The sequence below is a fragment of the Nyctibius grandis genome, chromosome 25 (genome assembly GCF_013368605.1).
Source record: "Nyctibius grandis isolate bNycGra1 chromosome 25, bNycGra1.pri, whole genome shotgun sequence".
Classification (NCBI taxonomy): domain Eukaryota; kingdom Metazoa; phylum Chordata; class Aves; order Nyctibiiformes; family Nyctibiidae; genus Nyctibius; species Nyctibius grandis.
In genome coordinates this window covers 6,632,541-6,660,126 of record NC_090682.1, presented here as the reverse complement: position 1 = coordinate 6,660,126, position 27,586 = coordinate 6,632,541, and the positions used below count along the sequence as shown (strand labels likewise).

At 68.6% G+C, this 27,586-nt stretch overlaps 3 protein-coding genes across 10 annotated transcripts; 2 read left to right on the top strand and 1 right to left on the bottom strand.

Annotated features, from left to right (window-relative positions):
* Positions 1-2,359: 2,359 nt before the first annotated feature.
* SIDT2 (SID1 transmembrane family member 2) lies at positions 2,360-8,941 on the top strand. Of its 6 annotated transcripts, none has more exons than XM_068418267.1 (27): positions 2,360-2,921; positions 3,143-3,264; positions 3,370-3,531; positions 3,616-3,661; positions 3,763-3,864; positions 3,943-4,026; positions 4,236-4,335; positions 4,468-4,533; positions 4,643-4,736; positions 4,884-4,939; positions 5,219-5,230; positions 5,375-5,446; positions 5,524-5,598; positions 6,211-6,332; positions 6,412-6,485; positions 6,574-6,640; positions 6,746-6,819; positions 6,941-7,064; positions 7,150-7,267; positions 7,341-7,477; positions 7,549-7,657; positions 7,734-7,810; positions 7,891-7,937; positions 8,205-8,310; positions 8,387-8,497; positions 8,567-8,680; positions 8,781-8,941. In XM_068418267.1, the coding sequence occupies exons 1-27, from the start codon at positions 2,721-2,723 to the stop codon at positions 8,841-8,843; spliced, it is 2,535 nt and encodes an 844-aa protein (XP_068274368.1). In that variant the 5' UTR covers positions 2,360-2,720; the 3' UTR covers positions 8,844-8,941. The 6 variants fall into 6 exon arrangements, with proteins under 6 accessions (XP_068274368.1, XP_068274372.1, XP_068274369.1 ...); XM_068418266.1 differs by having other exon boundaries at positions 2,706-2,921; positions 4,236-4,347; XM_068418271.1 differs by lacking the exon at positions 5,219-5,230.
* A 1,316-nt stretch (positions 8,942-10,257) lies between these two features.
* On the top strand, positions 10,258-12,838 carry TAGLN (transgelin). Its single transcript, XM_068418298.1, has 5 exons — positions 10,258-10,332; positions 11,417-11,616; positions 11,717-11,894; positions 11,990-12,092; positions 12,236-12,838. The coding sequence occupies exons 2-5, from the start codon at positions 11,437-11,439 to the stop codon at positions 12,375-12,377; spliced, it is 603 nt and encodes a 200-aa protein (XP_068274399.1). The 5' UTR covers positions 10,258-10,332; positions 11,417-11,436; the 3' UTR covers positions 12,378-12,838.
* Positions 12,839-13,407: 569 nt separating this feature from the next.
* Positions 13,408-27,534, bottom strand: PCSK7 (proprotein convertase subtilisin/kexin type 7). 3 transcript variants are annotated; one of them, XM_068418296.1, is made up of 16 exons: positions 27,491-27,534; positions 26,150-26,629; positions 25,563-25,697; positions 24,994-25,159; positions 23,947-24,037; positions 23,468-23,522; positions 22,004-22,142; positions 21,567-21,667; positions 18,899-19,066; positions 17,861-17,968; positions 16,807-16,909; positions 15,493-15,649; positions 15,243-15,337; positions 14,982-15,075; positions 14,553-14,670; positions 13,408-14,405 (listed from the first exon to the last, which is right to left on the bottom strand). In XM_068418296.1, exons 2-16 carry the CDS (start codon positions 26,615-26,617, stop codon positions 14,019-14,021), a joined length of 2,385 nt encoding a protein of 794 aa, XP_068274397.1. In that variant the 5' UTR covers positions 26,618-26,629; positions 27,491-27,534; the 3' UTR covers positions 13,408-14,018. The 3 variants fall into 3 exon arrangements, with proteins under 3 accessions (XP_068274397.1, XP_068274395.1, XP_068274398.1); XM_068418294.1 differs by having other exon boundaries at positions 27,069-27,513; XM_068418297.1 differs by having other exon boundaries at positions 27,480-27,504.
* Positions 27,535-27,586: the final 52 nt, after the last annotated feature.

The following is a 27,586-nucleotide window of genomic DNA, read 5'->3' as shown; positions in this document are numbered from 1 at the left end:
GCGCTCTTTTCAGAAGGAAACTGGTTTGGACCCGAAAGGCAGAGCCCGAGCTGAGCAGAGAACTACACCGGCACCTTTTGTCACAAAGGGTGCGGGTGTGTAACGCAGGCTGCACCCCAGCGTCGAGGAAGGCTTTACTGTCCCCACTGCATCCCCTCCTGTAGGTTTGGTCCGAGCAGGATTCCTGCCTGGACTGCATGCGTCGTGTGTGTTTTGTTTCCAGTGTGTGTGATCCACACGCAGATGAAGGAAGGGTGAAGGGCAAGGGAGAGTGCAAAATCAAGCGTTAAAATCCGCTGCAGAGGAGGATTCCTGGGGAAAGGGCTTATCCCCCCTGAGGCACCCCTTAGGGAGATGGGATGAAGCACGTTCTGCTCCCTGGGAGCTTTCCAGGCTGGTGTGACAAGGCAGTGTGCTAGTTTCATCTGCAGCCCCGCTCCCCTGCCCGCTGCTGCTGCGTTTGGCTCGAGGTGCTCCCCAGGAGCGTGCTCTCCAGCAGAAAGCTCTGGCTCCTCCGCTCCTCACCCGTGCTCAGCTGTGGGTTGGGCCCCCTTGGCCGGGTGCCGAGTGGACGGGAGGCTTGGCAGGCCCCCGAGCCCTCTGCAGCGTGGTGGGGCTGGCTCTGCTTTGGCTTGGCGTGCTGGGGTGCCGTGCTCCGTGCTGTATGCTCTGACCAGGCACCTCATCACAGATGTAGAAGAGCTTCAGTTCCAGCTCCAGGCGACCAGTGTCCCTTGGAGTTGGGGCTGAGCTGCCCCTGCCCAGCCAGCGGGGACCACGTCCCTGTTAAGGGTTGGCTGGGAAAGAACCGGCCCCGGGGGGCTTTTTCCTCCCGTAAAGAGCCCGATGGCATTAGGGAGCTCCGTGCCCAAGCCTGCTATCTCGTCTGCCTGAGCACTGCCCATTTCACACTGATTGCAGCAGAGAGAAAAACAAAAGATGTGGAAGGACAGAAAGAGTCTCGTGACATGGGGGGACAGGACGATGGCCGCAGGATGGGAGCTGTGAGGAGGAACGCCCGGACCCCCGCGCTGCCCGCCCTGCCCGCCTGCCTGCAGGCACTGCCCTCTCGCCGCTCGCTGCCCCCAGCCTTCCCCGGGACACGAGATGTGATTCTGCTTTGGCAAAAATGCATCGGCTGGTAGCGCTCACTCTGTTAGTGCATATCGCGATATAAACGTCAATGTTTCACCCCACTGTGTCGCAGCGTGTGTGTGTGTGTGCCCCGGCACCCGCGTCTTCCCCTCCCTGTGTTGGTGACTCGTGGTGTTCCCTCTCTGCGGGGCCCTGGAGGTGCTGCCCCACGCACCCAGCTGCCAAACCGACCCCAGGGCAGGTGCCTGTTCTTCTCCTGGCTGTTGGGGGGCTTCTGTGTGTCTGTCTGTCCTCCCCTCTCGCCGTGCAGAGCTCAGGTCTGTAAGCAGCGCTCTGCAGGTGAAGGGACGGGTGGTGTGGCCCTCGACAGGACGTCAGCTTGTGTCTGGTTACTGAGGGATTTATCTTTAATAGCCCTGAAAGGAGCAGGGAACGCACATCTGCCGCCAGCGTCACCACCCTCACCTGGAAACGACGCTCAGACTGTCTGAAGGTGCTTTGGGATCCTCGGGGAGAGGGCCCGTAGGAATAAAGTGCACAACAGCAGCAGCTCCGGCCTCGTTTGTCCCGCAGGGAACGGGGGGGAGCGGCCGCAGGGGTCCGGCAGGTCGGTCCAAGCCTAGAAAATGGCTTTCCACGAGATGACGTGGGGCTGAGCTGTTTCGGCGGGGGGTTTACAACCCAAACACCCGACCACACACACGTAAAACGCGATAGAACGGCCACAGAGCCCTTTTGGAGGGGACTGAGTGGGGAGCTCAATGTAAACCCACCTGACGCTGCCGCCGCAGGGGCAGACACGGCTGCGGGGCTGGGGAGACCCCGCTCCTCCTGCCCCCTCCCTGGGCTGGGGGCTTGGGGGGTGGGATGGGTCCATGTCCCCTCAGAGGGGCTCGGGCAGCGTCGGTGTGACCTGGGGGGCTGCTCGGGGCGGGGGGCGGCTGTCCCTGCCCGGCCCCTGGGGCTGGCCGCTGCCCCGCGGAGCTGGGGGTCCCCTGGAGGGTGGGGACCCCCCCCTTGCGACAGGGCTTCCCCTGTGGGGTCCCGTGTGGGGCAGGGGCTCCTGGTATGGGGTCCCGTGTGGGGCCGGGCTTCCCTTATGGGGTCCTACACGGGGCAGGGGCTGCCCCGGGAGCGGGGGTGCCCCGGGGGCTGCCGAGGGACCCGCTCCCCCCGGGCAGGGGCCGCCCGTCCCCGGTACCGCCCGCCGCCGCCGCGTCACTTCCCCGGTCAGGCCCTTCGACGTGTGACGGGGCGCGACGTCACCGCCGGGCCGTGTTTACAGCGGGGAGCGGAGCGGGGACACCGGCAGCGGCACCGGCAGCGGGATCCAGCACCGGACACCAACAGCGGCACCGGCAGCGGCACCGGCACCGGACATCGGCACCGGGATCCAGCACCGGACACCGGCAGCAGCACCGCGTCCCGCCTGCGGACACCGGCACCGGGCTCTGCGCACCGGCACCAGGGTCAGGGCCAGGGACCCCCACCGGCACCGGGGCTGGCCATGGGGCAGGGTGCCCGGGCGCGCCCCGGCTGACCCACCCGTCCCGTCCCGTCCCGTCCCGCCCCGGCGGACCTTGGCCGGCCAGCGAGCGGCGGGCGCGGCCGGGGATGCTGGCGGGATGCCGGGCACCGGGGCGGCCGCGCTGGCCCGGGCGCTGCTGGCGTGGGCGCTGCTGGCCCTGCCGCCCACCCTGCCCCAGCCCCGCGGGCCGCGGCGGGTGGTGGAGAAGGAGGCCAGCTTCGACACCGCCTACGCCGACTGGGTGGACGCCGACCTGCTCAACATCTACGCCTTCAACCACAGCGTCCGGAGGAACCGGGTGAGCCGGCCGCACCGCCCGCTGCCCCACGGGCTCCCCTCCCGCGGGGTCCCCCCCAAGCCGGGGCCGTGGGGCGCGCGGGGGGCGCGGCGGCAGCCCGCGGCGCGGGTGGCGGGGAGGCATCTCCGCCACGATGGCCGAGCAAAGTCCAGCCGCCGGGGACGAGCCCGCGGTGGCCGGTGCTGCCCCGCCGACGCCTCGCCCCCGCGCTGTCCCCGCAGACGGAGGGGGTGCGGGTCTCGGTGAACGTCCTCTCCGACCACAAGGACTTGCCCGTCCTCTTCGTGGTGAGGCAGAAGGAGGCCGTGGTCTCCTTCCAGGTGCCGCTCATCCTCCGCGGCCTGTGAGTATCGGTGGGGCGGCCCGGCCGAGCCCCGAGGAGCGGTGGCAGGCGGGCGGGGGTCCCGGCGGGCAGGGCGGCGGGCGCAGCACGGCTCTGCCTGCCCAGGTACCAGCGCAAGTACGCGTACCAGGAGGTGAGCCGCACGCTGTGCCAGCCCCAGACCAAGGCGGAGGTGGAGACCCAGCACTTCTACGTGGACGTCTCCACGCTGTCCCTCAACGCCTCGTACCAGCTGCGGGTCACCCGCGTGGAGAACTTCGTGCTGCGGTGAGGGCACCCCGCGCCCCGGCCCTGCCAGCTGGGGCTGCGGGCTCCCCTCACCGCACATCTCCTTTCCCGTGCTCTCCGCAGGACCAACGAAAGGTTCGGCTTCAACGCCACGGCCGCCCAGCCGCAGGTGAGGAGGGGCCGGCGTGGCGGGGGAGAGGGTCTGCGCCCAGCGCCAGCCCGACGAGGGGACCGCGGCTCCATGGCAGTGACAGGCGCTTTGCCCCGCAGTACTTCAAGTACGAGTTCCCCGCGGGAGTGGACTCGGTGATCGTGAAGGTGACCTCGGCCATGGCCTTCCCCTGCTCCGTCATCTCCATCCAGGACATCCTGGTAGGTCTGGGCGGCGGGGCCTCCCGTCGGGGAGACCCGCGGTGCCCGGCGGCGCTGACGGCCCCTCCGCCCCCGCAGTGCCCCGTCTACGACTTGGACAACAACGTGGCCTTCATCGGCATGTACCAGACCATGACGAAGAAGGCGGCCATCACGGTGCAGGTGGGCGTGGGGCCGTGCCGGGGGGCTGTGCCCCCTCTAGCCCCCGCCTCGCACGGGCGGGCAGCGCCGGTTAACAGAGCTGGCAGAGTTATCGCTCTGGGGCGGCCCCAAGCCCCCCAGGGAGCCCCGGCTGCGGGGGGCGGCGTGGGAGACCCCCGGCTGGGCCCTGCTGACCCCCGTCTCTCGCCCCCCCGGGACGGCCGCCGCAGAAGAAGGATTTCCCCAGCAACAGCTTCTACGTGGTGGTGGTGGTGAAGACGGAGGACGAGGCGTGCGGGGGGGCTCTGCCCTACTACCCCCTCTCCAAAGGTGCCTCCCCAGGTACCCCCGGGGGGTGACGCTGGGGATGGGGAGGAGCACGGCGCCCGCAGAGGGCTGAGCCCCCCACCCCGGCGGAGCAGCGGGGAGGAGCAGGGCTGATCCCCCCGCGCCTTCTTCCAGACGAGCCCGTGGATCAGCACAACCGGCAGAAGATGCTGGAGGTGACGGTGTCGCCCGCCATAACCTGTAAGCCTGGAGGGACCGCTGGGGGCCGGGGGTGCTGGGCTCTGCGGGGGTCCCACGGCGGGTCCCCGGGGTGCTGCTCGCGCTGAGGGCTTGTCCCGGCCCTGCGCAGCGGAGGCCTACGTGAGCAGCGTGCTCTTCTGCCTCGGCATCTTCCTCTCCTTCTACGTCCTCACGCTGCTCATCGCCTGCTGGGAGAGCTGCCGGTGAGTCTCCGGGCACCGCGGCCGCTGTCCCCTCCAGGCGCTGAGCCGCGGGTGCCGCGCCACCCTGCCCCTCTCCCCGGCGCGGCGGGGCCCTCGGCGTGCTGTGCCCCCGCGCCCCTCGCTGCTCATGGCCCCTTCCCTCGGCAGGCGGCACAAGAGGAAGGGGCTCCTGGCAGCCATGGACTCGCCCAGCCTGGACACGGGTGAGGGGCTGCAGGCAGCAGCCGGTGACTCTGCTGGGGGCACTCCCCGTTATTTTGCCCTCTCGAGCCCGTGGCGAACCCCTTGGTTGTGCAGCAGCTCCCCACTGTCCCCCTGAGCCCCACTTGTCCCCCAGCCCCCTGCGACACACCCCAATGTCGGGGGCACAGGGACATCCCGGGGCTGGGGCTCCCTGCTGCGGGGCTGGCGCGGCCGCGCTGGGGCTGGGGCGTCTCACCAAGTCTGTCTCTTCCTTCCCACGGCTCCCCGGGGGCTCCCAGCGTCTCTCCTGGGTAGGTGCCAGCTCTGTCCCTCGCTGCGGTCCCGCTCCCACGCCGGGGCAGGGCCGCGGGGTGCTGCTCTGTGCCGAGCGGCCGCGTGGCCCCGGGCTGGGGGTGCCATGGGCAGCTGCTGACGGGGCCCCTCCTGTGTGGCAGGGCACGGCCGCAGCATCCCCGACTCCTTCCTGGGCCACGCGCCCTACGACGGCTGCGGGTACGGCTCCTTCGGTGAGTGCTGCGCGCCCGCCCTCGCCTCGCCGCCCGCGGCAGGCGCCCGTGCCCACTGGCTCTGCCCGTCCGTGCAGGGAACGGCTCCTCCAGCAGCGCCGAGGGCCTCACGGACAGCGTGGCCTCCGCCGACGTCCCCTACGGCTATGCAGGTGAGTGCCGGGGCAGCGGCGCGGTGGCGGGCACGGCTGCAGTGCCGGGATGCCCCAACGGTGCCGCGCTGCCGGCAGCGGCTGGGCTCTGCCCCTCTCCATCTCCCGGGACTGCTGCAACCCGCAGCGGGGTCTCCACCGGTGCCAGCGGGACGGACACCCGCCGGGGATCCCCCCCGGGGCTCGGCCCCGCTCCTGCGCCGATGACTCTCGCTTTCCTTTGAAGGGCAGGAGCAGTTCAAGCGGCGCACGCCCTCCGCCCCGCTGAGGCCGCTGAGCATTGCCATGGGTAGAGGCTGGCACCGGGCAGGGACGGGCCAATCAAGCCAAAATCTGCCTGAGGGGCTGCAGGGCACGGGGGGGACATCGTCCTCCTGGCCCGCCGCTGTCCCCAGCCTCGCAGGGCCCAGGGGGTCGGGGGCACGGGGTGATGCTCGCCCGCTCCGGCGCGGCCAGCGCGGGTCCCCGGGGCAGCGCAGGGCTCCGCAGGGAGCTGGAGCCTGTCCCCGGCGTGAGGTGGCGAGGAGTGGCCGAGGGTTAATTGGGGGTGATCGGGGTCCCGCGGGCGGGGGGCTCGGCCGGGGGCTCTGCTGACGGCCCCGCTCGGCGCAGGGGAGCGCTCGCTGGAGAACGTGGCCGGGCGGCCGCGCCTCGACTCGCTCAGCTCCGTCGAGGAGGATGACTACGACACGCTGGCCGACATCGACTACGACAAGAACGTCATCCGCACCAAGGTGCGTCCCGCCCCGCGCCCCCGGCCCCCCGGCCCCCCACCGCCGGGCCGGCCCCTCCACCTGCCTCTCCTCCTTCCAGCAATACCTCTGCGTGGCCGACCTGGCCCGCAAGGACAAGCGGGTGCTGCGCAAGAAGTACCAGATCTACTTCTGGTGAGCGGGGGGCGGCGGGGGGCACGGGGCGGCGTCCCGACGTGGGGTGGGCGGCGGGCACCCCCTGACGCCCCCCCGCCTCTCCCAGGAACATCGCCACCATCGCCGTCTTCTACGCCCTCCCCGTCGTCCAGCTCGTCATCACCTACCAGACGGTAAGCGTGTCCCCAGGGCGCGGGGGGCTGCGGCCCCGTGTCCCCCTGTGTCCCCCCGTGTCCCCCCGCCCCACCGTCTCCTGCTCTCCCCGTGCCCACGCGCAGGTGGTGAACGTCACCGGCAACCAGGACATCTGCTACTACAACTTTCTGTGCGCCCACCCGCTGGGGAACCTCAGGTGGGTTCGGGGGTGGCAGCGGGTGGTCGGGGGACCCCCGCGCCCGGGGCAGGGCTGCGGTGGGACCCCGGGGGGGGAGAGGGGGGCCTGCAGCACCCACGTCCAGACCATCCCCTCGCAGCGCCTTCAACAACATCCTCAGCAACCTGGGCTACGTCCTGCTGGGCTTGCTCTTCCTGCTCATCATCCTGCAGCGGGAGATCAACTACAACCGGGCGCTGCTGCGCAACGACGCCCTCGCCCTGGTACGGGGTGGGCGTGCGACGCTGCGCGCCCCGGGGGGGGCCTGGCCGCCCGGGACCCCCCGCTTCCCTCCCCTCCCGCCCCCAGGAGTGCGGCATCCCCAAGCACTTCGGGCTCTTCTACGCCATGGGCACCGCGCTCATGATGGAGGGGCTGCTCAGCGCCTGCTACCACGTCTGCCCCAACTACACCAACTTCCAGTTCGGTGAGTGCCCCCCGGCCCCCCGCCGCCCGCGCTGGGGCCGCCCCCGCCCCGCTCACCGCTGCACCCCCCCCAGACACCTCCTTCATGTACATGATCGCCGGGCTCTGCATGCTGAAGCTCTACCAGAAGCGTCACCCCGACATCAACGCCAGCGCCTACAGCGCCTACGCCTGCCTGGCCCTCGTCATCTTCTTCTCCGTGCTCGGCGTGGTGAGTAGGGGGGTGCCGGCGGAGGGGGGGGCCGCCCGCCCCCGCTGCCCGCCGCCCCGCTCGCCCCGCAGGTCTTCGGCAAGGGGAACACGGCCTTCTGGATCGTCTTCTCCGTCATGCACATCGTGGCCACGCTGCTGCTGAGCACCCAGCTCTACTACATGGGGCGCTGGAAGCTGGGTGAGGTGGGGGGCACGGCCAGGGGGGGCGGCACGGCGGCCCCCCGGGTGCGACCGCTCCTCTCCTGTCCCCTCAGACTCGGGCATCCTGCGCAGGATCCTGCACGTGCTGTACACGGACTGCGTCCGGCAGTGCAGCGGGCCCATGTACGTGGTGAGTGCTGGCACCGGGGGCCCGGCTGGGCGGACATCCCACCCCCCACCCGCCCCTCACGGCCCCCTCGCCCTCCGCAGGATCGAATGGTGCTGCTGGTCATGGGGAACATCATCAACTGGTCGCTGTAAGTGCGGGGCTGGGTGCGGGGCAGACCCCGCGCTGCCCCCCCAGCCCGGCGCTCCCCGTCCCCGCTGCGGTCCCCCCCGCTGAGGCTGAGATCTGCAGCTCGCCACAGCCATGAGCCGAGCACGGCGGGTCCCCGCTGCAGCTGCAGGAGCCCCGGCCTCCCCACACGCTGCCCCATCTCCCAGGGGCTGCCGGCGTGCCGGGGGGACGGCGTGGGGGGACACCCCGGGCTGCGCTGACCCCCTGCCCGTCCCTGCCTCCCCAGCGCTGCCTACGGCCTCATCGTCCGCCCCAACGACTTCGCCTCCTACCTGCTGGCCATCGGCATCTGCAACCTCCTGCTCTACTTCGCCTTCTACATCATCATGAAGGTGGGCGCTGGGCCCCCCGGGCGGGCTGGGAGCCCCGGGCAGCCCCTGCCGCCCCTCACCGCGGCCTCTCCCGCAGCTCCGCAGCGGCGAGCGCATCCAGCTCATCCCCTTGCTCTGCATCGTCGGCACCTCGGTGGTCTGGGGCTTCGCCCTCTTCTTCTTCTTCCAGGGGCTGAGCACGTGGCAGGTGAGCGGGCGGGCGGCGCGGCGGGGCGGGGGGCGGCCGGCGCGGTGATGCCGGCCCTGTGCCCCGCAGAAAACGCCGGCCGAGTCGCGGGAGCACAACCGCGACTGCATCCTGCTCGACTTCTTCGACGACCACGACATCTGGCACTTCCTCTCCTCCATCGCCATGTTCGGCTCCTTCCTGGTGGGTGCTGGCGGCGCCCGCCCGGCTGCCCCCGCCGCCGCCGGCCGCCCCCGCCGCCCCCGGCCCCCCGCTCACCGCCGCCCCGGCCCTCGCTCCGCAGGTGCTGCTGACGCTGGACGACGACCTGGACTGCGTCCAGCGGGACAAGATCTACGTGTTCTAGGGGCCCGGCCGCCCGCTGCCCCGGCACTGTGCCAAACGCCGGCTGCAGCCCCCGGGAGGGGGTCCTGCCGCGGCGCCCTGCGCCCCCGGGGAGGGATGCCCGTGCTGCGGGTCCCCCAGCCGCTCCGTCCCCCTCCCCGCGCAGCCCGGGGTCCCCGTGTGCCTCCTCCCCGGCGGCCACGTCCCTCCCCGGCGCTGCGTGCCTGTGGTGGCCAAAAACAGGGCTGGGGGGCTGCCGGGGCACCCGTCCTGGGTGGCAAGTGACACTGGAAGAGGTGCTGCTGCTCCGTGTCCGCGCACCCGCAGCGCAGGGGGCTGGGGCGAGCGCCGTGCCAGCGGCCCCCTGGCACCCACGGGTGCGGGTCTCTCTTCAGTGCCTGAGTCGAAGGGGTGGGAGGTGGGAGCGTGGGTGTCCGCGGTGGTGGCGATGGCGGTGGGGGGACAGGCCCCACTTGTGTCTCCTGCGGTGTCCCGGGAGGGTGCGGGCCCCCCCGTCGCCGCCCCCACCGAGGCTGCCGTGGGCTCCCCGCGCGCGGGGCTGCGGGAAGGGACTCGCATTAAAGTGTCTGCACTTTGCCCGCGCCTGCTGCCTCCTGCCTGGGCACCGGGGGTCAGCAGGGGTCCTGGGGGGGCAGCGGGGGTCCCGGGGGGGCAGTGGGCTCTGCCAGGCCAGGCTGCCGCCCGCCGTCAGCCGCACTCTGCTGCGGTGCCGGCTTCTCCGTCCCACCAGGACTTGGGGAGAGGGAAGATGCCACAGGGGCTGGGCAGTGCTGCCCTCCTGCCCCAGAGACCCCCTGTGCGGCCCGGGGGGGGTCTGTGGGGCATGGGGGGTGGCACGGTGCGGCTGGCAGCCCCAGGGGGGTTAGGGGTGTGCAGGGCAGCAAGGGTACCAGGGCTCCCCTGGGCATCCCAGCACGGTGCCAGAGGGAATCCTGGGGATGGCCATGGGGTGGCCAGGCACGACGCCCGCGGGATGCCATGCCTGTGGCCTCGCCACCCTGCCCTGAGGGGCCTGTAGTGGGGCACACCAGGGGCTGGGGGTGCCCCCAGACCACCGTGCCCCCGCTGCAGCCCCACAGCCCCACTCGGCCGCCCCCGCTCCCCGCAGTGAGCACACGGGGAAACCAGCCATGAAGTCAGGGCAGAAGCCCTCGGCGGCGGCGGCGAGCGCCTGGCTATAAAAGGACTTGGTCTGTGAGCCCCCAGCCCCTGCCCCCCAACCCGGCGGGGCGCAGGCACGCGGGGAATGCTCGGGGCACGGGCCGCGGTCGCTGCTTTTCGGAGTCTTTCCCCAAATATGGTGCCTGGGCCGGAGTCCCGGTGCGCGGCGGGGGTGGCGTGCCCCGGGAGGGAGGGCTGGGGGGGGTGGCCCCCGGGCCGCGCTGACATCACGGGCCCAGCCCCGGCCTTTTAGCTCGGGTCAGCCTCCGAAGTGTGCAGAGCGCTGGCTCCCGCGCACAGCGTCGCCCCTCGCCTCGAGAGCAGCCGCTGTGAGTCCTGCTGGGGGGGGCGGCGGGGAGGGGGCCCAGGGTGGGGACAGGGGTGCTGCTCCCCGGGATGGGGACCCTGTGCCAGGGATGGCGATGCTGCTCCGGGACCGCGATCCTGCGCCCTCCCTGGGGATGTTGCTCCTGCCACCGGGGTGCCACTGCCCGAGGAGGGTCCAGCTCCCCGGGGCTGCGGGGGGCTCAGGGCAGCTCCAGCTCCTGCTGACCCATTCCTGCCCTACGCCTTGGCGAGGACAGGAGATGGGCACAGGACCGGCAGGTCCAGGGGCAGCTGGTGGCCAGTGGACACTGCCCTGTGGCCACGTGAGCCGTGACCGGCGAGGCTGGGGTCTGCACATGGACCCCCTGGGCCAGGGCGTGGAGAGGGGGTGGCTACGGCATTGCTGGGTGCGCTGGTGGTGCTTGGGGTGTGGGCACAGGGGTGCCCAGCCAACGGGGTCCGCGTCCTCTGCTGCACTGAGCCGTGCCATGTCTCAGAGCCCGCCCCAGGATGTCCTGGCATCCCCCCGGCCCTGCCCACCGCCAGCTACCTGCTGGCTCTGCCCGCAGCATGCCCTTACAAGGGCACGGGCACGGCTCCCACCGCGCCTGTGCCAGGACCTGCCACGCCACGGCCACCCCACGGCACCACGGCCACCCTGCCCCAGCACGGCGTGGCCACCCCAACTGTGCCATGGCCACCGTGGCCACTCTGCCAGCCCGACCCCTCTGCTCTGCAGCCCCGCCGGGGGCAGCACGGCTGCTCCGGCTGGAGGGCACGGCCACGCCACGGACATTCGTGCCAGCCGAGAGCGGGCAGGGGACGGGGACGAGGCCGCTCTCCTGCACAGCCTGAGCCGGGAGCAGGGACAAGGCCCCTCTGCTGGGACAGGAACGGTCTGTCCGGGCAGGCTGGGGGGTCCCGGCCACGCACCCACCTCCCAACGTGCCCAGACGGAGCTGAAGGGCCGTCGTGTGGCAAGGGAAGGGCCGGGAGGAGGGCAGGGCCCTGCTGTGCCCAGGGGGGAGGCGGGTGCCTCGGGGCGCTGGGGTGCCTGACCGCCCCGCTGGGCCCCGCCGCCGGCAGGTCTCCCGCCCGCCGCAGACATGGCGAACAAGGGCCCGGCCTACGGCATGAGCAGGGACGTGCAGTCCAAGATCGAGAAGAAGTACGACGACGAGCTGGAGGACCGGCTGGTGGAGTGGATCGTGGCGCAGTGCGGGGCGGCGGTGGGCCGTCCCGAGCGGGGCCGCCTGGGCTTCCAGGTCTGGCTGAAGAACGGCATCGTAAGTGGGGGGCCGGGCGCCGCCGTGCCCGGGGCTGCCGCGCGGCGGGGGCAGCTCCACGGGCGGCAGCGGGTGAGCCCGGGCTCCGCTCTGCCGGCAGGTCCTGAGCAGGCTGGTGAACAGCCTCTACCCCGACGGCTCCAAGCCCGTCAAGATCCCCGACGCGCCCCCCACCATGGTCTTCAAGCAGATGGAGCAGATCGCCCAGTTCCTCAAGGCGGCCGAGGACTACGGCGTCATCAAGACCGACATGTTCCAGACCGTGGACCTCTTTGAGGGTAGGAGAGGGCGGGCGGGGGGCAGCCGGGGTCGGGGGGGCCGGGGCTGCCGCGCTGCGCCCTGCCCCTGCTCACGCCCCTCCGCCCCTCGGCAGCCAAGGACATGGCGGCGGTGCAGAGGACGCTGGTGGCCCTGGGCAGCGTGGCGGTGACCAAGAACGACGGGCACTACCACGGAGACCCCAACTGGTTCATGAAGTAAGTTGGGGAGCGTGGCCCTGGGCGTGGGGACCCCCCCACCCTGCAGCTGGGGAGGGAGGGTGGCCGGGGCACCCCGGGGGCTGCTGGCGCCCCGGGGACCAGGGTCCAGGTGCCACGTGGGCTCTGCCTCCGCCCCGCAGGAAGGCGCAGGAGCACAAGCGGGAGTTCACCGAGAGCCAGCTGAAGGAGGGCAAGAACGTCATCGGCCTACAGATGGGGAGCAACAAGGGCGCGTCACAGGCGGGCATGAGCTACGGCCGGCCCCGGCAGATCATCAGCTAGGCAGCCCCCCTCGCCGCCCCCCGCGAGAGCCGCCCCGGCCGGGACCTCCGCCTCCGCTCCCCCCGGCCCCGCAGCCGCCCCAGCACCGGCGGCCGCCCCCACCGATTGGTATTTATTGCAAAGAGAACGCCAGGCACCCCCAACGCCGCAGCCCTGTGCCCGGCCATGCCACGCGCCCAGCCCTGGCGACGCCCCGGCACCGCGCCCTGCCCCGGCCCGCTGCCCGCCGGCCCCCCACGCCCCCGCCGCCTCCCTGCTGCCCGCCGGCCCTGCCCCGCCGGCACCCACCGGTGCCCCGCCGCGCTCCCCGGGACGGCGGGCAGGAGGGGTGGGCGCCCCGGCCCCCCCGCCTGCCCGCAGCCCCGCGCCACCGCCGCAGAGATCCCTGCGAACGGGGAGAAAAGAACATCGGCCTCGGTTTTGTACTTCGTTTTTGTCAGAATTAAAAGGTGATCCATTGAGCGCGGCCTGACAAGGTTTCCTCCCGCCACGCCGAAGCCACCCGCCGTGAAAGCTGGGCCACCGCTGCTCCTTCCAGCTCCAAACTGGGGAAAAGCAGAGCTGGGGCTCGGCGGCCACAGGGCCAACCCTCCTCCTTGCTCGCCCCAAATGCTGGCCCAGCCCTCGCCTCCCCCGGCCCGGAGCTGCCCCCGGTACCCCGGCTCCTGCGGGGCAGGGCACAGCCCGGGGGGAGAAGCCAGGAGCGTCCCCAGGGCTGGGAGGGCAGGGGACCAACAGAGCGGGGAGAGGAGGGTTTTTAAGACTTTATTTGGAAAGCTGCACCAAAGGGCTTTGCCGATTAAAAAACCAACCCCAGCTTTAAAAAAATAAACCCACGACCCCAAAGACGCGTGAACGAGCCAACCCCCTGCACAGATGAGCCACGGCCAGAGCAACTCCACCGCCCCGTCCTGGCCCCAAGGCCACGGCTTCATCCCTCTGGGCACAAACTGGGGCCGCAACGGGCTCGTGCCTCCCCCCTCGGTGCCCACCCCAGGCGGGACGGCCCCGTCCAGCCCCCCCGAGCAGGACAATGCAGAAAGCAGCGCTGCCTTCGGCCTCCCCCAGCCCCACGGCTGCTCACCCACCTGCAGGAGAGGTGGAGGCGGCGGGGTCAGAGCACAGGGAGCAAGCGCTGGCTGGAGATGGGCAAAACGACTCCTGCTTCAAAGCTGGGCACAACTGGTGGGTGCTGGCCGGCTCCCAGCCCAGAGAACAACAGTGCTGTGGGGGTCCCCGCTGCAGAGGCAGCTGCCAGGGGCCCTGCCACCTTTTCCAGGCTCACTCTGCAGAAGTTAGGGACAAAGCGACACTCCTTCCTCATGCTGCAAGGTCGCAGAGCCGTGGCATGCAGGGGGCTCCGTGCGTAGCTCCGTGCCACGCGCCCAGGAGGGCACAGGGCAGCCCCCCGTGGGGCTGCAGGGCAGGCTCCGCCAGGAAGGGGTTTAAGGCTTGCTTTATTTTCCAGAGCGAGGGAAAGGGACGCTCCCCTCCTGCTGCCAGCACTCTTTCTCCTTGCTTCCGAGCCCCTTCCAACGCCACCTGCCACAGGACACAAGGCCCACGGTCCCTGGTGGCTCAGGAAAGTCTCGAGAAGGACGTACCGAGCGGGGGGGCCGCGGCCCACACCCCCAGCCCCAGCTAGCACGGCTGGTGCTCCCTGTCCTGCGGGCTGAGGTACCCTGCTCCGGCGGGGGCTGCTTCGTGGACGCTCACGGCTCTGCCATTGCTGGGCAGTTTGGGGTGGGGGGCGGTCCAGGAGCCCTCCTCCCCCTCCTCCTCCTGGGCAGGCTCCGGGTGCTCACACTCCATCTCGACGTCCTCCGTGTCCTTCTCGCAGTAGAGGGGCACAGACTCCAGCTCCAGGCCGCTCTCCGGGGCCCTGTGCTTCCCTCCCTGCTGGTACCACGTGCAGGCGGGGGAGCCGTGGCAGGGCAGGTCCAGCCCCACGTTGTTCCTACTCAGGCACACCTCGAGCATGTAGTAGAAAGTCCAGAACACGGCAAAGCAGCCCAACAGCAGGAGGGTCTGCAGAGGAGGAAAACCCTTAGAAACAAAGCCCTCAGCCATGCCCAGGGGAGAGGGCACGGTGCCACGGCGATGAGCGAGGCAGGTCCCCCCGTCCCTCGTGCAGAGGAGGGGGGCTCGGCGCCACTGGCATCCCCCCAGGCTCACCTTGAGGGTGTTGGCTGTGAGGGTGTAGCGCTGCTCCTCGGGGATCTCCAGCCCCGGCGGGCAGGGCAGGGAGAAGTCGCTGCGCAGGTACTGCCCGCTCATGGCCTCCTCCAGCAGCCTGGGGGACAGCGGCGCCCCGTGAGGGTCCCACAGGCAGGGCTGCTCCAGGGAGGGTCCCCAGCACCCACGCAGGGTGTGGGGTGCCCTTCCACCCCCGAGGGCTGCCCTCCTGGGTCAGACCCAACCACAGAGCTCTGTGCAGCCCCAGCGCCCCGTGCCAGGGGCCAGCGCCAGGCTGCAGCCTCACCCAGCCGTGCACCCCACAGCAACGCTGCTCCAGCCCAGCAGCCCCTGCTCAGACACTCCTGATCACGCCCCTCAGCCCTCCGCCTCCCCTCTCCCCACCCAGACGGGGCCGGGGTGTCCTACCTCTGCCGCTCCTTCATCTCTGCGGGGGACCAGGAGGAGCCGTACAGGGTCAGCTGCCACTGCTTCAAGGTGCCAGGCCTCAGGCTCTCGTCTCCTGGGGAAGAGAGCGGTTGGACTGGTGGGGAACGCTCCCACGTGGCTGGGCAGCACTGCAGGGAGCCAACCGGCCGCTGCCCAGGTGCTGGGCTGGCAGCTCCCCAGGGCACGGCCTGGAGCTGCTGCCACCACGCCACGAAGGGCCTCCGGGAAGGCAGGACTCACCGATGTCCCTGATGACCAGTCTGTAAGTGCCCTGGGCCTCCTCGCCCCAGCAACGGACCGTGGAGAAGGTCCAGTCAGCAAAGCCGTTGGGGTCCCTGCCAAAGGGTGAGGAGAAGCCACCCATGAGAGGGTAACGTGGCCCGAGCCCCGAGGCTGGCCACGGGCCCTGGCTCTGCCGCTCGGGGCCAGCTGGGCCGGGGGTCCTGCCCTCAGCGTGAGCCTCCGCACCCCTGTCCCCACCGGTGCTTACGAGTCCATGCTCCTGGTGGTCCCTATCAGGGACATCATGCCGCTGGGGCAGAAGAGCCTGATCTCCAGGTTGCCGCGGCGGGGGTGGGTGATGGTGACGGTGACGGCCACGTGCTCCAGGGTCCTCATGCCGGAGAGCTCCAGGTCGGCGGGGGTGACTGGGGAAGGGAAGGCAGGGTCTGCCGAGGCTGGTGGCCAGGATGGAGTCCCCACTTCCAGCCATCCCTCAGGGGCTGCTGTGCCACTTAGCAGGACACACACCCCCTCTCTGCCTCCTCCCAGCTGCCCCAGGTGCCCATGTCCCCGGAGCAGGAGGCAGGAGCCAGGGCAGCCACACTCCACGCTCGGCTTGCCGTGCCAAGCCACGCTGTGCCCGGTGGCCTGGCCCTGGGTCACGCTCTGCGAGGAGCCTCCCTGTCTGCCCAAGCCGAGCCACCCACACGCCTCCCCAGGTGGCACAGGTAAAGGTGTCCTGGCACACCTCCTCCCAGGCACCCCACCTCACACTCGAGCTGCTTGACATGGGCCAGAAGCCAGGTCCCCCCAGTCCCTCTGTCCTGTGGGGCCCTGTGGTGCTGGAACCTGCAGGGGAGCAGCATGCAGCAAAGCTGGGCAAGGACAGGAGAGAGGGAGGACACGTGTCCAGCGCCTGCCCAGCATTTCCTGAGCCTGCAGCAAGGAGGGGAGGGACAGGACCACCTGCAAGGGCAGGTCCAGCTTGCCAAGCTCCAAACTCTTTCCAGGGGCACCTCTGTCCTGGGGAACAGCCTCCAGGCACTACCAGCTCCCAGCATCTCTGCCAGGAGCTGCGGCTGGGGCAGCGAGGGGCGCAGGGCCAGACTGCCCGGGGCAGCATCTCCGGTGGGATGGGGAGTGGGCCAGGGGCCCTGCCTCGGGGCAAGCAGCTGTGCCCCGCTGGGGGCTGGCAGGGCTTGGGGCCGAGCTGGTAGCAGCCCAAGCAGCGCCGTGTTTATGTGGCCAAGTCGGGAGCTGGAGCATTACCTAAAATGGTCAAAGGCAGAGGAGCGGGTCTGGCTGCTGCCCAGCCCGGCCCTGCTCACTAAGGCCTGTCTGGCTCCTCCAAGACATCAATCCAGGGGATGGAGTTATGGGGAGGGGACCACAGCAGCAGGCACAGATCCCCTGGGGACAGGCAGCGAAAGGGAGAGGAGAAAGCCCAGGCAGCCCAGCGCTTAACCCCTTGGTGGCCTCGTGCCTGCAGGTCAGCACACCTGGCTGCACCGTGGGCCAGCGTGCGGGGTCCCTGGCCTGCTGTGTGCCAGCACGTGCTGGCACGTGGCACACCGGCTCTTACCGTTCCAGGCGGCCTCCAGCTCCCGCGGCAGCACCGGGATGCTCCTGCCCTCCTTCAGCGCCGGGCTCACGTATGAAGCGAGGTAGGGCACGGACTCCCAGACCTGCCAGGGGAAAGGTAGGGCTCAGCGCGAGGCTGCACCCCCTCTGCACGACCATCTCCACCTCCCACCGCTCTGGAGGCTGCTCCTGTCCCTAGCACACCTCATGGTGTGGATACGGACCCGGGGGCCTCTCCCGCCGCTGCTCTGGAGCACACAGACCCGGGCAGCACGCAGGGGCTGCCCCGAGCGCCGCGGGGCTGGAGAGGGGTGCCCGCACGCCTGCGGGCAGAGCAGAGGGGCTGCCTGGGGCCACAAGGGCCAACCCAGGCTCCAATCGAGTCTCCACCACCACCCACGTGGCTTTGAGGGGTGACTTGAAGCCGTTCTGAGCCCAGGCACAGCGGGGCAGGGGAGGTGGCAGAACCCCAGGCCCTGCAGCCTGGAAGTCCCTGAGAGAGAGGGGGCATTGCTGGCAACCAGTAGGGACCCGGCCCAGCTGCACGGCACTCCACGCACGAGCACCAGAGGGATGTGCCATGGTCTCCACGCGACTGGAGGCACAGGGAGGAAGGCAGGGAGGCCCCTGCCTGCTCTGAGCACAGCACACCCTCGGCAGCCCCCGAGACACGCAGCCCAGAGCGACCAGCTGAGAACACCCCGGTTCCTCGGGGCGTGACGCCCTCCCTGGAGCAGGGAGGAAGGTGCCGGGGCTCTGACGAAGCTCCCGAGCCATCCATCAGAGCTGTCGGCTCCCACGGCGAAGGCTCTCGCCCATGGCTATATATAGTGAGGAGAGCAGCAGCTCGGGGCAGGCTTCAGGCCCTGCCCAAAGCCCCATTACTTCACACCGAAAGCAGCCTTACAGCGAGGGCTGGCAGGAGGACGGCCACAGCGCTGGCCCTCAACGGCAGCAGTGTCACCCCACGGCGCTGGCACAGGGCCTGTCCCCGCCACGGGGCTGTGGCCACTCCACCGGCCCACGGGGCGGCCCTGGGGCAGGCAGGGACTCACCTTGGCAGCGTTCACCAGCCTCCAGGCATTCAGCAAGCCGAAGCCGTGCTGGTGGCTGTGGCTGAAGCCGGCCTGGTTGACGTCCCACTTGGCGTGACGATCCTCATACTGGAAAGAAACGCAGGGCACCTTTGTCACCCCCTGGGGACACGGGCAGCCCTGCAGACCCTGAGCAAACCCAGGCCCGAAGGGAAGGAGGCTCGGGAGCATCCCACAGCAGCAGGGCAGCAAACCCACATGGCCTTATTAGAATGAAACAGGTTGACCTTTGTTTGAAACAAGTCCCAGGACAAAGACGCTTCCCAGCTCCTCAGAAAGGAAATCAAGCAGCACGAAAGGGCACAAATGCCTCTGCTCTGAAACATCCCAGCTGCTCCCGGCCCCCTCCTGCCCCAGCCACAGCCTGGGGGATGGCAGGAGCCTTGGGGAGAGGGAACCAAGTCCTTTAAATCAACAGCAGCTGGGCCAGGACAGATCTGGGTCCCGTCACTTATCAGGCTGTAGCGCTCCTGTGGTGCTGGCATGCAGCTGTGGAAAACGCTGCCCGGTGCCAAAGGCAGCACAGCGCTAGCTGGCCGCAGAATCCTGCTCCCCAGAGGGCTGCGGAAGGAGCCCTGGCCCTAAGCTGAACGGGGCAGCTCCGCTCAGCTCCCGCTCCCCTGAGAGCCCGAGGAGAGGCCTGAGCAGGGCAGAGCTGCTCCTGGCCCCCTGCACGGCCTGTGGGGTGGCACTGGCTGCGCTGCACTGCACACACACACTCCCGGTGCCCGCGGGCCAGGCCCGGGGAGCCCCTGGCAGACCTGTATGCTGGCAGGGGGAGGCATTCCTGGAGCAAATACCCCGTTTGTTATCATGACAGAGGAAAATGCCTCAGCCACGTTCCTGGAAGGAACGAGGGGCGAGGGGAAAACACGATCCCTTTGCTGGGAGCCAGACAACCCAGAGATTTGCAGAGGGGCAGGCAGACACTGAGGATGCACGCAGCAGGACCACTCGGCAGCATCCCTGCAGGGCGGCAGGGGGAGGGAGGGGACTCACCTTGGTGGCGGTGAAGACGATGATGTGCTGGACATCCCGCCAGGTGAGGCAGGGCCGCACCTGCAGCATCAGCGCGATCATCCCGGCTGCCAGCGGCGCAGCGGCCGACGTGCCCGTGTGCCCCTCCGTGCAGCCCGTGCCCTTCTGCAGATCCCAGTCTGTTGTCACCTGCCGAGAGAGGGGGGAGATGCCTCCTGTCAGGCCACTGCTTGCCACGCTGGGATGGCTGGGACAGGCACTCGAGCAACCGGGCACGCGGTCCTGGCCCCGAGCCGTGCCCTCACCACGCCAGCTCCTCCCGCAGCCCACCCTCAGCCTGTGACACGACAGCCAGCAAGAGCCCTGGGACAGGGGGCAGTGGCTTGGTTGCTCCAGCGGAGCCCCCAGAGAACAGCACTGCCCCCCACGCTACACAGAGGGCACGAGATGGGGGCTCTGGGGCTCCCACCATCGTCCTGGAGACAGCTAAGAAAGGAGCGATGCCCCAGCACGACAGGGGCGCCCGAGTATTACTTGCTGAGGACAGTGAAGGCCAGCACCCAGAGCGTGTCCCCTCTGTGCAAGGCTGTCAGACAAAGGAAGTTCTCCAGGTGCCCAAGGATTCATTCCCCAGAGCAGAGACACAGGGAGGTGGTCCCAAACCCCCTGCCTGCATGAACCACATCTAATCCGTCTGTCTCCCAGCTGCCTCCTCACACGGGCAGCTTCCCCCGCCCCAGACAGGAGGGAGGAATTTGCAGCACACGAGCTTGCTTTCTCTCTGTGGTTGCCGAGATCAGGCTGGGAGACAGGAGGGGCAGCCAGAGATGCTGTCATCCTCCCTCGGCCAAGAGCAGAACAACAACAAGAGCGGGGCAGCAGCAGGGGGAGAGGGTCCAGGACCAGCTGCTGAAGAGCCTGGAAACATTTACCAGACAGTTCCTGGCCAGGACATGGGCACCCAGCAACAACCAGTATGAGGTGGAAAGGACACCATACAGCTCCCCAGCCCCGAGCTGGGCGCAGATGGTTTGGTGCGGGGCTGCCTGGAGCACGCACAGCCTCAAAGGGGCACGGGGAGGTTCCCAGATCACCCCCCACCACTGCCAACTGAACGTGTGGGTCTCCCCGTGCCCCCCGCGGGCAGGCAGCCTGCGCTGCCCAAAGCTGGGGGGTTGTAGCCCTCTCTGCCCGACTCAGTAACGCTCTGCGAGCTGTTAACAGCTCCAGCTCGGGCGCTGCACGTCCCACGAGGAACACCCCGAGCAGCAGCAACCTTCAGTAGGAAACGCAGCTCGTGCCAGACGCCGTGTTAAATTCTTCCCATTAAGGAAACCACTCAAAGTTTATAGTCTGGTAAAAGAAAAAGCCCAGCAGATGGCTACTGAGCACTTAACTCCGACAGCCCTGCAGCACAAAGGGCATTCAGGAGCAGACTGCCCCCAGGAAAAGGGGCATCAGCTCCCACACCAGCATCCTGTAAAGGCAGTGTTCGGAAGGAAGGGGCGAGTGAGCCCTCCAAAGCAGTGGGCTTGGGGCAGCCAGACATAAACTGCTGACTCTGACCTGGCACTGGGACTTCGCTGCCTCATCGGCCGTGCCAGGAAAAGCCTTTGGGACCTGCCCATCCTGACAGGGGACGCTCCCGGTGCCCGCCAAGCCAGGGACAACCCAGCCCCAAACAGTCAGGCCTGGGAGCCAGCGACGTTTACCCCAAGCTGCCCCAGGGGGGCTCGGGCTCTGCTGGCCCCGCTGGCCCCGCAGGACAGGCACGGGTCACAGCCGTAGGGGCTGGTCAGCCTGACAGCCCCTCAATTGCCCCAGTGCCGATGGAGGAACACGCTGGGTCAGGCCTGGCGCTGGGGAAAACAGGCCCGGCTGCTTGGCTCAGGCAAAAAGGACATTTTGTTGACAAGAAGTCATTTTTTGGCAAAAAAAAAAGGAAAAGCTGATAAAAATATTCTGAAAAATTCAGCTGGGAGAGGCACGTGTGCCAGAACAGAGGAGGACCTGGGGCCAAGTAGTTTAAAGGGCCCAATGCTGCTCCCACATCCCTTCGGAGCAGCAGGGAGGGGGGCTGGCTGGGCACGGCGTGCTGCAGCCCCCCCTTGCTCTCCAGGACAGCCCGCAGGGGCACGGGAGTCTCGCTCCAGGCTCACTCCTCCCTGCAAAGGGGCACACACATGGCTGGGATAAAGCTTGTCTTGCGCTGGCGGTCCCCGGGGCTGAGCCGGGGGCTCCCTGGGTGACATTCCCAGGGACACAGCGCAGAGGGGCTGCTCAGGGTCACCCAAGCGGCCCCCGTCCCAGCAGCACAGAGCAGGGAGATGAGGGAGCGCAGTCCCCTTCGGTCTGCCATCCTGCCTGCGCTTGAGGTGACAAACGTGCCCGCCAACACCGTTGTGGAGAGAGGGCCACCACACTGCGAGTCACAGGCTGACAGGCAGCGATGACACGGGGAACAACTAGGAACAGGAACCTCCCTCTCGCAGCACCCCTCATGTAGGACTTGCATAAAAAGCACCTTCATTCCCCGCCTCACAAAGGACCCCCCTAGCAGCCCCAGGCAGAGCGTGGCGATCAGGAGGGACAGAGCTTCGTCCCTTCCCTGCACTGGGTTGCTCCAGCCCCGGGGCCAGGCGTGGCCAGCGGAGCAGGGGGGAAGACACGTGCCTTGCGTGGTACTCACAATGCTCCTCATCATCTTGTCCCCGCCGCTGAAGGTCACGGCTAACATGGAGGCACACTCCTCGGCGTAGAACGGCATGGAGCCCGTCTCGTCCACCGCGCCTGGGGAACAGGAGAAGGCATTGGCCACGCGAGGCCTCTTTCGTTCTAACTGCTGCAATCTGAGGTCAGGAGCCCCTGCAGAGCCCTCCTGCCAGCTGAGCTTCTTCACAGGCTGGGAGCTGGGCAGGGAAACCAGACCCACGCCTGGATCTTTCACTGTGGGAAGGTCTACAGGCAAGAGAGCCGCAATAAACCTTTCACTGTGCTTAATACGACACAGATCTTCTACCCTCGTGTGGCTTCTGCCCTCCAGAACACGGATCAGACGTTCTGTGCTGTTGGGATGACCTCCCTTCTCCACGCTGGGAAGGACCGAGGCGGGAGGCACGCGCTCACCGATGGTGACGGTGTAGATGGAGTTGGCGTAACCGTCGTAGTTGCAGTTGTCGCTGTGCTGCCCGCCGTTGCCGCTGGCCACCACGAAAATGCTGCCGAAGCCCCTGCGACCCGCTATCACGCCGTGCTGCAGGGCGGCCTGTGGGGAAGGAACGTCACTGCCACACTCTGTCCTGGCACCTCCATCCAGCACCCAACGTCCACGCTCCGAGGTTTCACCAACCAGCCCTGCCGAGCCCTGGGGGTGCCAGCGGGGCCAGGACAGCCCCTCTGGGCCGTGTTTCACGCCGCCAGCAGAGGCAGGGGGTTGTGTCTGTTACAGCCCCAGCCAGACAGCGAGACTCCAGAGCGAGTGTGTCACAAAGGCAGCGATGCCTTGGCTGGGGAACGGCTGGTCTACAGCTCACTATGATTTTAAGTGGATTCTGCATTAAAAATAAATAAAGAGGAAAAGCAGCCTCCCAGGCAGTCACAGCACAAAGGCTGACCAGCACTTGAACTCCAGAGGAAACACAGCAGCCTCAGCCCTCCCAGCCGCAGCAGGGCTCACTCTGGAGCTGGCTTCTCTGCCCCATCAAGGCTTCTCTGCCCCATCAAGGCTTTCCTGCCCACTGACACTACCCACACGTGGCCGCTGCCCTTCTGCCAGGTCCCAGCCCCCACGTGCACTTGGGCTTTGCCTTCGCCGAGGATCACCACCACACCAGCCCCACTCGGGAGGCGCATGTCCAGGCTGACACCTTGCACAGACGCCGTTCCCACCCAGATAAAGGGTTCATGACTGATGCACAAGAACTCAGTCCCGCTGGAAACCAACCCTCCTCCTCTGCCCTCCCTTCGGCCAGTGAAGGCACACACTGCCCTGGCCACAAAGCCCTCCGGACACCCTGCTGAGGTAGAGCAAGCTCTGCTTGTGCTCTGAGTCCCAGCACTCGTTACAGCTGCCTCTGCACGCAGGAACACAGTAAATTAACTTGCAGAACTGGAAACCACTTGTCATTGCGAACTGATAGCTCAGCTGTCAGCATTGCTCTGAACAGCACAGTAACTGCTGTCTTGTGGTTGGAGAAGCACAGCAGAAGGCAGCCAAGCCAAAGAGAAAGGATCAGAACCACATCCCGGGGCAGCGCGGTGCCAGGTTAGGGGCCTCTGGAACGCTCGGGCTCCTGAGCACAGAGCGTCCCTTGGGTTGCAGAAGTTGTCAGCACAACACCACAGGTTGTGAAAGAGTGTTTCCCTGCTGGGACCAGCCCCTCCCTGGAAAGCTCACCCAGTACTGCCTGAACGCTGCCCTCACCTCCCACCGCACAGCGACACGCAACGCCTCCGCCTGCAGCCAGGGAAGCAAACAAATGTGCACTGTGCCACAGCAACGTCCCTCCTCGCCTGTCCAGGCAGGCACGAAGCCACGAGCACTGAAGGGCCAGCCCGGGAGCCAGCCGTGCTGCTGGGACTGGTTTTTACCTTTCCCAGTTGATGGGGGCCATCCACAGTTTTCCCATCGTCATCTGGACCCCAGCTGCGAAGAGAGACAGCCATGAAGTGACAGCCCCAGGAGCTGCAGTCAGCACCTCTTCCTCCCATTGCATTACTCCTAACAGCAGTAACAGAGCCCCATCCTACGTGCCCAGCTGCAGGCCCCCTCGGCTGAGCTGCTCAGAGCCCCCGAGGCAGCCTGACTGCAGGGCACAGGCGGGCACCGGGCCAGGGGACAGGCAGGGTGGCACAGACCCGCCACCTCGCAGCCTGCCTGCTCACCAGGCACGCTCCCAGGACCCACACCGGCCGTTCTGGTGCTGGTGCCTCAAGGCTAGCTGGAGCCCCAGGAGGAGAGGGGCTGGTGGGAGCACTCAGCCAGGAGCTGTGACCCCCCTCCCCAGGCAGAGCGGGGCCCACAGCCCTTCACTGGGTGTCGGCACAGCCCGGGCCCCCTCAGGGCTCACCTACAGCTGTAGATGTCGTTGATCTGATAGTGCTTGTTGAAGGCGATGGCCTCCATGCTGTCGGTGAGGGGCCCGTCCAGCACCCGGATGCCTGCAGGACACAGGACAACGAAGGTGACCACGGCGGGTCAAAGCAAGCTGTATGAACAGCGCAAACACGTTCCTGGGCAGGGTCACAGCAGGGACACTCACCCTCCCAGCCTGACACAACCCGACCTCCCGGGCCTGCAGCCCTGCAGCTCAGCCCGCAGAGGCTGAAGGTGCGTGAGGGATGGCAGATGCGCCCTCATGCACAGCTCCACGTCCTCTGCTGGACACAGCTCTTCTGCCAAGCCCTGCAGTCCCACTGCCACAACCTGGTGATGGTGACAGCACAACCGAACACCAGCTGGGCTCGCTGCCACGTACCCCCGAGGCCCCCTACCCAGAGCAGTGCTCCCCGGGGTGGCTGCTCAGGGAGTGACCCGTCGGGGCGAGGCAGGGAGGGAGGCAAGCACAAGGCAGGGGTGCCGAGCCTCCTGCAGAGCCCTGGGCGAGCTCCCGGTCCCCAGCACCTCGGGGCACCCCAGGGCCCACCCGCTCCCCAGCCCCGTGTCACGGCCAGGGAACGTGGCACCATCTGCCGGGTGTGGACAGTATCACGTCGTGGGCATGGCACAGCAGCAGCGTCCTCTGCTCTGCCAGGGAAGCATCCTGCCAGGCACGGAGACCTTGCCTCCCTCTGCGAAGGAGCGTGAGAGCTCCAGGGACAGCCAGGGCCACGGCAGCACGTTCCCAGGCTTTGCAGAGGAGAGAGGCACAGCCATTGTGCCCCATCCATCCACACGAGGCAGAGCCCAGGCCGAGGGCCAGCGGAGAGGAGAGCAGCTCAGGCAGGCACCGGCTCCTCCCTCCGACAGACCAACCAGCCTGAGCAAGGTGCTGGCTGACTCAGAGCTGCCTGGACCAAGCCACCCTCCCACGGAGCCGTGCCCCGGCCCCACAGCGCTGGGGATGAGACAAGCAGGCAGGAGGGCAGCACGCTGAGCCGCCGAGGCGCGCACATACCTGCGATGCGGCTCCCGTAGGCAACTCCCACGGTGCAGAAGCTGTTGTTTGGCACGGCAGCGATCTCCCCCGCGCAGCGGGTCCCGTGGTGGTTGCCGTTCTCCTCATCGGGGTGAGGCATGGGGTCGGGGTCATTGGAGTTCAAGTCATAGCTGCCTTCTGGGCTCTGAAAACAGACCCACGGTCACGACTCGGGGCTCTACTCTCAGCTCTCCGGGAAAAGCAGGACTCGAGAGCGCGCTACACGGGCTGAAACACAGCCTGGAGGTCACGGGAGCTGAGGGGCTGCTTCCACACAGGGCTGCAGCTCAACACTGCTATCTGCTGCTGCGGGAAGGGGACGCACAGAGGCAGCTGGAGCACTGCTGGGGTCAGAGGGAGGCCAGCTCTCACGCCTAAGCAGCTCCCTCCTGGGAGAGCACAAAGGCTGCGACTTGGCTGCAAAATCCCCCAGGGAAAGGTCTGCCCAGGGTGACTGCGTGGGCCAGGCTCTGCTGGCAGCTGAGCACTCATGCTGCCCTGCCCGGCCTCCAGCTTGCCCTCACCCCCTCCCGGCACAGGGCACTCACGTAGTTTGGCTGGATGTCCTTGATGGTGTGCTCCACGCCGTCGTCCACCACCACCACCGTCACCCCGCGCCCCGTCACGTCCCGCTCCCACACGCCCGTGATGTTGATGTCCTTCCCGGGGCTCTTGCGGTTGTTCTAAGCACCAGAAAGGACAGCGAGAGGAGAGGAAGAGCGGAGCAGCGGGTCAGCTGTGAGGAAAGGGGCTCCGAGACCTGTCGGGCACGCTGGCTACCACGTGCTCCAGGCTGGGAGCGCAGGGAGGAGTCACAGCAGATTTGTTTGACGTGGACAGTGAGCAACAGTCGCTCGAGCCACGAAGCGGGGTGCCCGGTGCCGCAGGGCCGACACTAACTGTACAGTGTGCTCTGGCCACAACCCCTGTGCCCACCTCAGCACCAGCCAGCCACGGGGCCAGCCACGGGAGCTGCCTCCTCCCGGTACCGCAGCGAGCACAGCAAGCTCTCAGCGTGCTTCCTCCTCGCTGCAAGCACGGAAACCGACCGCGTCGCCTGCCCCGGGAGAGCCTGCGTGCGGCTGCACAAACAGCCTGAGCCCGCTGGCACGGCAGGGGCCGGAAAACCACTCACCAGGTGCCACTGCTGGGGGTATTTGGGATCGTTAAAGCGCAGGCTGCGCTTGGAGCGCTTCAGAAGCTTCTGTTCCGAGTGCCACCGCACGCTGTCGTGCTGTGCAAACAAAGTGTCCACCGACCTCCTTATTGCTTCGGGTTCGCTCGCCGGGCAGCCCTCGGGCTGGTAGCTGAAGAGGTAGTGGCCCTTGAGCTCCCCGACGCGGCCCATGTTCACCAGCCCCGCGGCGCGGGCCAGCTCCTCCGCCCGCTGCTCCAGCTCCTCCTCGGGCGCCTCCAGGCTGACAGCCCACGTCAGCTTGCCGTGCCGGGCGTCAGTGCCGGGAGCGCGCTCCCCACCACAGGCCAGTCCGTCCGACGACGCGAGGGGGATCCAGGCGGCTCCCAGCCAAAGGCACGTGTGGATACAGAGCGTGGCCTCCATCCTCGCGCTCCATAGCGGCAGCCTCCGCTTCCAATGCGGCATCAGACAGGCGGGCTGCAAAGGGTGCAAGACAAACCCAGTGAGAACCTCTTCTGACCCAGAACAGGGGGACTGTAGCCTCACCTGAAGGTCCCACGGAGCCCCACGGCTCCCGGCAGGCCACGCTGGCACACCTGGGCTGGGCAGGAACCCCCCAGGAGAGCAGAGAGCCCCTGCCAGGGAGACCCCCGCCAAGGCAGCTCCTTCCCAGTGGCACCGGGAGGCCACACTGGGGCCAGGCAGGGACCTGCCCTCCCCGCCTGCCCCGGGCAGGGACCTGCCCTCCCCGCCTGCCCCGGGCAGGAGCACACGGCGCTGCTGGAGGGCGGCCACGTCCTTCCCTCACCCTGGCCCCGCACAGACACCAACGGCAGGAAAAACGCCGCACCCCACGGGCACCCGCGGCCGGAGCCGGTTCCTCTCCTGGGGGAGCCCCACCGGGCTCGTTTCTCACCTCCCCCACGGCCGGAGGAACCTGCTTTTACCGGGCACGGGTGGAAACTCCCGCCCAGCCCCGGTTCAAGCGCCGGTTCAATCCCCGTCCCAGGAGCCTCGGCGCCGCACGGGGAGGGGGAAGCGCCTCCCGGGACCCCGCTCCGGTTCTGGCGCCTCCCAAGAGCGGCGGAGCCCGCCGAGCCCTGTAGATGCCCTAGGCAGGGCCAGCGCTCCCCGCTGCACCGGGCCCACGGCGCCGGGGACGCCGGGGGAGGCGGACACGCCCCGGCACCGGGCAGGAACGGGGGTCCTGGAGGCCGAAGCTCCGGGACGACCCGGGCAGCCGCTCCCCCCAACTCCCGGGTCGGTGCCAGGCGGGCCTGCCCCAGCGCGGGGGGGGACCCTGCCCCCGGGGCCACCGGGCACCCACCGAGCACCCACCGGGCACGGGCCGCCGCCGCCGCCGGATATCCGCGCCCGCTGACAGTTACGTCACATCCGCCCGCGGCGGCGCGGCCTCCGCTCCGCCAGGGGGCG